The sequence below is a fragment of the Podarcis vaucheri genome (genome assembly GCF_965113315.1).
Source record: "Podarcis vaucheri genome assembly, chromosome: 2".
In the NCBI taxonomy this organism is placed as follows: Eukaryota; Metazoa; Chordata; class Lepidosauria; order Squamata; family Lacertidae; genus Podarcis; species Podarcis vaucheri.
This window is the reverse complement of record NC_138760.1, coordinates 33,086,994-33,093,789: the sequence shown is the minus strand read 5'-3', so window position 1 is coordinate 33,093,789 and position 6,796 is coordinate 33,086,994. Positions and strand designations below refer to the sequence as shown.

The window sequence follows — 6,796 nt, the reverse complement described above, 5'->3', positions numbered from 1 at the left end:
TGGGCCGGATCCGGCCCCTGGGCCTTAGTTTGCCTACCCCTGCACTAGAGTAACTCAGCACGGATTCATGCAAAAAGGTAACATGACCAACACATGAAGGTAATCTGGATCAGCTGGTAGTTTGGTATTGTTGTCTCTGGAAGTGGTAGAAGATCAAGGATGACTTTCTGAGCAACAGCATACCAGCTTTGTATAGGTGCATGCATGCAGTCAGACCTCTTCCAAAGAGCAGGAATGGGCAGTGTGGCCTCACAGTTTTGTGGAACAACAAATCCTTGAACTCAGGATGCAGTCAGGGATGAATTTTGAACACCGCCCTTTGACATCTTGCATTAGCAGTTACTATGCCTGCTATGAGCAAACATTTTGGAGCTATTACCTAATAGTGGCCCTGAAAGAGACCATCTATTGAATGCAAAGTCAGGTTAATGTACAAACAGGAACATGCATGTGTATGCAGTTTATAAATGCACACACACAGCAAGTGAGTAACCAGGATTATTCATGTTAGTGCTTCCAAGCTTTGCATAATTACAACGGATAACAGCCCTGAACACTGTTTGATCGCTGAATTTCATCAACAATGCAAATAAATTACAGTAACCAGGCTTCTTTCAGGAAAACCTTATGCCTGCAGTCCTGTGCATAATTATTTGAAGTCCCACTAAACTTCATGGGACTTGTCTAAGCTAAATTACACAAGGTTAGGTTGTATCACCCAGGGAATTTGTGACAAAGCAGGAAGGGCATATTTGCATGAGGAAGCCCAGCCTAATGCAGTAAATTTTACTACTAAATACACAGTCACTGCTATTGCAGATTCACGTAAATAAACACTTTCATTCAAGGGCAGGCTATTGGATCTGGGCATGTAACTGTCCCAAGTTATCTTGCATATTGCAGCCAGTTGCACCTCACCAGGATCAACTCTCTCCATTCTGGATTTGGTAATGACAACGCAACCGATTACAGACTATCATTGTAGGTTATTTGCACCTCGTTTATGTGGATTTTAAGCATCTTCCTAGAAAGTGACTTGTTGGGGGAGACTGGGACTGGCAGTACTGAATTCCACCATCAGTAACCATGCTGTCATTTCTTACAACCATGGATAGCAAGCAAGAAGATAATCACCTCCTTTCTCCCACTCTGTACAAGGCTGTTTATTTCCTACTGAATCTGGGCAGAGCAGCATTCTGAGGCCCGTTTGCAAAGAGAATAAATCCTTCCTACTCCTCATTTGAAACAAGAGCTCTTTCTAGAAATGCTTTCCCACACTGGATTTCACATGATTAAATATTAAAAGCCTGGGTGTTCATGCAGAGCTGGAGCTGTGATTAACACCGCGACTGGCACTGCCATACGCCACACCAGGATGCAGATGTAGAGGTGCTTCTCTGAGGAGTTTCCAAGCATAGTGGGTGAGCAAAAGTGCAAACACAGAGGACAGCCATTTGCACAAAGCACTTGGGTGACAAGACCCATCAAACAGCAGAACAGAGTTTAATAGGACCAATTTTTTTGCTTTCCAAAAGGAGTGGACCTTGAGCCCAGTGTCTCTGAAAGTATTACGGCATTTTTTTCCTAAGCAGAAAATTATCAATGGTCTTCTGAACATGTGTAGAACATCCCCATGTCACGGAAAGCAGTGTTTTTAATTTTAAAAACCAGTATTCAGTTATTTGGACATATGCAGGATACCTCCGTCACAAATGCACTTTATAAGTAACTCCATCTGCTCCTATTTTTCCCTCCCAAACTGAAGGGGGAAAGCAGGAGGAATGTGAGTTAGCTTTCCCTTCTCTGACAAAGTCTAGGGAAGAGCTGTAACTCAGTGGAGGAACAGCATCTATTTTGCCTATGATCCCATCTGATCTCTGGGATTTCCAGGTAGGGTTGGGGGGGAAAACCCTGCCTGAAATCTTGGAGAGCTAGATGGACCGATGATCTGATCTGATAACAGGCAGATTCCTATATATGTTCTTCTGCTTGATCTGTGGCTACAAGGCCCAGTCTGATGGGAGCTGCCTGCCGTCCACATTTGGAACACGAGCTTAAAGTGAAGCCACTCCTCTCTCACTCCCTTCCACTCCCTTTTACATCACCTGCTGTGGTTAGCAGAAGGAACGCACAACACAGTTACTGATCTGACACAATTACAGTTCAGTAATTTAACAGGAAGTCTATAGATTCCAAAAGGAACTTACTTGGGATACATGGCTGCTTAGGATCTCAAGTCCTTTGCAGCGTTAGCACCTGAGTGGCACACATTCCCAAACCACCCAAATCCTCTAGGAGGCTCACTCTATATGCAAATAGAACAACACATGGGGCAAACGAGCTTATATGGGACAGGTGTGTTTCGAATGTTTCTGCAGGAAAGCCTTTTACCCTCCTTTCCAAACAAAGACATTGGGAGTTGGAGAAAAATCCAATCTTGTATTATGGCTTTAGTCAGGCTAGCTGCAAATAACAAAAGCGGGGGCCGCGGAAAGGGGTGACAGGTCTGCTTTCAATGATCTTCCTGTGACTTCACAAGTTATCTGTCATTCATTCCCATATTATTGCAAACATTAGGGAGAATAGGAAAAGATAAGATGTAAAAGCAGGGCACAGTCATGAGGATTGAGCAAGCGTCAGCTTGATTGTGCATTATCAATACTTTTTGTACCAGGTTAGGTTTTACTTGAAGCTATTTGAACAATGCAAAAAGATAAATTGAATTCCAGGTACCCACATAAAATGGACTTTGGGAATAATAATAATAATAAAAACAAGTGTGTCTGCTTCTGCCAAAGACAATTCACTGCAAGATACACCTTGGCTGAAACACAGCACTTTGTGACCTGCACGTAGCACATGATAATTCAGACAGCAAGTGGCTTCAGGTATTGTTAGGACTTAAGCCTAGGCCTGATCACAGGTGTATCTGGTAGACAATAGCAAGGAAGACTCTGTGAAAGGGCAGCAGATCTGCAATGGTCTCAGACACAGGCTCAGAACCAGCCAAATTCTCTTTACAGGCATGTACACTCCAGAAACCAAGGAAAATTTTAGACTGGACTGGGCAGATGGATTTTTACAACACAGCTGCCTCTGCCCACCAAGTTACAAATGCGTTATGCTTCACACCCAGCAGCAATAAAAAAACCTCTGGAGAAGTAATAAAGGGCAAAAGGTAACTAACAACTGGCGAAGAGACATTTGCTTTTAACAAAGTCCCCAGAGTGCTATTGCTGAACCACAGCACTCTGCTGCTGCAGGCAACACAGCTACTTTTCCAGAATTAACAGTTGTGCGTCTTTAGATTAAGTAAAACTAATCTGCTGTGTTAAGGAAATAATAGAAGTGAAATGGTTTAGGCAATTGCAATAGGACTCGTATAAATACTTATTAATAGCTAGGGGCTGTGCCCCTGCTCGCTTCACTCATCAATCCCTTAAGCCCAAGGTTCCCCTCCCCATCACATGCAACTACAAAACTTGCTTTTCACCTTCCCAAACCCCATTTCTGAATCTACTTCTCTCCTCTGTCATGCAGCCCGGTTTTGTACCCATGTTCGTCCACTTCCCCACCCTTGTGTGTAACCCGCCGCACACGCACAAACCACTTCCATGGTAACCTCCTGCAACTTCCTCCTCCCACCCATTGCAACTGCTAAAGACCCTTTTTAACCTTCCGCCCAGTTAGGAAGCCAAGCCACCCTCCCTTCCTGTTTTACAGACCCTTTCACACCACTGCTTTAATCTTCATCCCCTTTCAGGTGCCTTCTACTCCCTCTTTTTGCAACCCGTTTTCACATCAACTCCCCTTTTCTTACCTCCTCCTCCTTTTCCAACTTGCCCTTGCACACAGATAACCATCTTCATGACTCCTCCTCTCATTCTGCAAACCTTTTTGGGGTGGTGTATGTTACTACATCTTTTAAGATGTACGAAACCTTCAGAGAAAGCCTGCCAGGTTTGCTCAGTTAAGAGAAGGTTAAGTTCAGATTGCAGGTGTTGTACATATATGGGTGTTTGCTCGTTAATAAAACACCTGTTCTAAATTACTACATCAAATCTGGAGCTTCCAGTTGAACTCAAGTCGTGGTTCCAGGAGTGAAATACATGATCTGAAGGAACTGTGGAATATTTGAAGGCTCCACATATGTTTATCTCTCTCACATGTGGCGGCTGCAGAGTAGAAGAGGGAGAATTTTGAGTACAGCAAGAAGGGAGGGACACTGAAAAGAGAGGGAACTGGCTGTTTTAAACAATGCTTTGAGTAATGTGTGGTGAAGGGAAAGTGAGAGGGAAAATGCTCTCAGCTACCTCCCACCTGCCTGCTTGTCTTCCTACTTTACAACCAGTTCAGACAGTGGCAAACAGGTCAGCTGACTCCTCCTTAGACTCAGTGTTGCCCCTTGTAGAACTCAGCAGGGAAGTTGATGGGGACAACATTAGAATGAGTTGGGTTTGGCTGTCGCTGGCTCTGGCTCAACCTACTGTTGTGCCCCCTGCCTCCTGCCCTGCCAGTCCGACACTGGTGCAGACAATACTGGACTAGATGAACTAGTGGTCTAACTTTGTATATAAGGCAGCTTCCCGTGTTACCAATGGTGAATAATGCAGGGCCAAGAATGGAACCGACAGGGGGTCTCCTAAGCAGGCAAGACTAGCTTTAGCAGAGAACGGAGAGGGGTAAAAATCACTGCTAGGCAGACATCTTACAAATCAGCTGGATTTACTGTTAAAATACATTGGCAAGAACTGGGATACCACCCAGAGGTCATATCTCAGGCACAAGTAAAGAAACAGGTTAAAAAAAATATTTTTTCTTAAAAAGGGGGAGAGGGGATCCCTCCCCAACCCACGTACAGATTAGTGTTCGTTTTATCTTAAGTCTCTTGTGGACCACGAGAGGCACATTTCTGTTGCTGTTCGTGATCACTGGCTCTGTCCTTGCAGGGCTGTTGGTACCAGTGCAGCCGCTACTTGGCTGCTAGCAGCTGCTTACGCTGTTGCTCCAAAAGGGCCTCTAGGTGGTCTGCCCTCTTCACGGCCGCCTGAAAAGAGAAGATAATTCAGTTCAGGGGAGAAATATGTATAGTGGTGAAAGGATGAAAGAGGAAAACAGCAGAATTTGCCATGCAAGGATGTAATCGCAAAAGTTAACAGAAGCTAATAAAATGAACGCAAATCAAAATTATTCTGATCGTTAAGGAATCGCTTTTAAAACAGGAAGGTAAAAATTGTTCAAGGTCTCACTTTTATTGTTGAATTTAATGCGGGCGGGTGGGCGTGGAGAACAGGAAATAGGTACAAGTTAAATTGCAGGGAAATGATTTGGGATTTCGAATGATGGGACAGAAGTGGTTAAAAAGGGTGAGCATAAGCTTCATGTGGCATTGCAAAAGGAGGAATGTTTTACAAGATTGTGTAGGTGTTAATCTAATCACAGTCAGGATTTATCACATTTAGGAAATGGATTCTAGTATATGTTGGAGAGGATGTATAGAAACAAGTAATTAGAGACATCCATGGCAAAGTTGTCCTAAAATCATGGAGACATGGAGGAAAATGTTAAATATCATTAAACAAATTATGGGAACTAATCTAATAAAAAACATGCTGATTAATTCATTTAATTAATTAAACCGACTTTTAAAAAACCATTAATAATCTCTTAATGAGTACAAAGGTGTTGGTGAAAAGATCCCGAAAATGTGATAAGGACTTAGCAATTAAAAAACGGGGATCTTGAAACTGCATTAACGTGCAGAAACTAACTAGCCACATGAAAATCAAAGAGAACTGAGAAAGTTTTATTCTATCTTGGGAAAATCAATGACCAGTTTACTGAAGTGTTTTATTTATGGATTTCCGGAACTTTGTGCAAACATATGTGCACTGTCATATTGATCCAACTGATCCTTCAAAATAAAAAAATAAATAAATGCTAATACTGCTTTTTATTACCCACAGCAATTGTTGTTTTGGCTGATGTTTCCTAGCAAAGAGTTCACACATTCAATTAAATTGCACACTGGATGGAATAATACTTTCCCCCATTCTTCTTCTAAACTAATTTGCTGCTCAACTCTTGCAGTGGAGCGGCTTCTCTGTGGCGGATGGCTACAATCGTGCTGGATTGAACAGGGTAATACCAAAATTACAAATTCAAATAGCTTTATTCATCTTATTCCCCTGAACATTATAAAATTAACAGCAGTAGCAGGAAAAATAACAACAAAATGAAACACAGGCTGGAATCCAATGCTGTCATTGCTCATATGGAACAGCTTTTGTTCTAGAAGACATCTCTACTAATGTGAGAGGAGGGAAGGAAATATTCTCCAACTCTCCTTTCACCCCACACATGCCATCTTTTGCTCTGTTCTAGAGGGTCTGGGAAAGCCTCTAGAACAGATTTTTGAAGGGCTCCACTGGGAGATACCCCACCCCTCAAGTATTCAGGCATCCACTGGATCAAAAGCCATTATGCAAGTGGAGCGGCAAGACTGAATTCCACTCTTGATATCGCTAGCCAGCTAGCTTTGGTTTGCTCTTGATCTTTCTAACTGCCTGCAGAAGTCAGAGGATTAATTTATTTTATAGGGCTTTGGTGTCTCCTCAGTAGTCTCTTTCAAGGAGGAGTTGGTGCCACGAGCATTTCATAATTCTTTTGCAAACTGTGACTCGGCAGCCAGCCAGTGCCTTCAATGTCTCTTCCCCTAATGAGCCCAGGGCTAGCTCTGCCATGTCACAACCTCCAGCTGCGTCCTTGGATCCCATGAATTAAAGCTATCATTGTT

At 43.0% G+C, this 6,796-nt stretch overlaps 1 protein-coding gene across 10 annotated transcripts in view; it reads right to left on the bottom strand.

The window, feature by feature from the left end:
- Positions 1–4,706: 4,706 nt before the first annotated feature.
- Positions 4,707–6,796, bottom strand: part of CEP131 (centrosomal protein 131) — a 30,128-nt gene continuing 28,038 nt past the window's right edge. For all 10 annotated transcript variants that reach the window (XM_082212386.1, XM_082212388.1, XM_082212384.1 and 7 more), the window contains one exon: positions 4,707–5,047. In XM_082212386.1, coding sequence (XP_082068512.1) covers positions 4,973–5,047 — 75 coding nt within the window. In that variant the 3' untranslated portion in view covers positions 4,707–4,972. The remainder of the gene's footprint in view (positions 5,048–6,796) is intronic.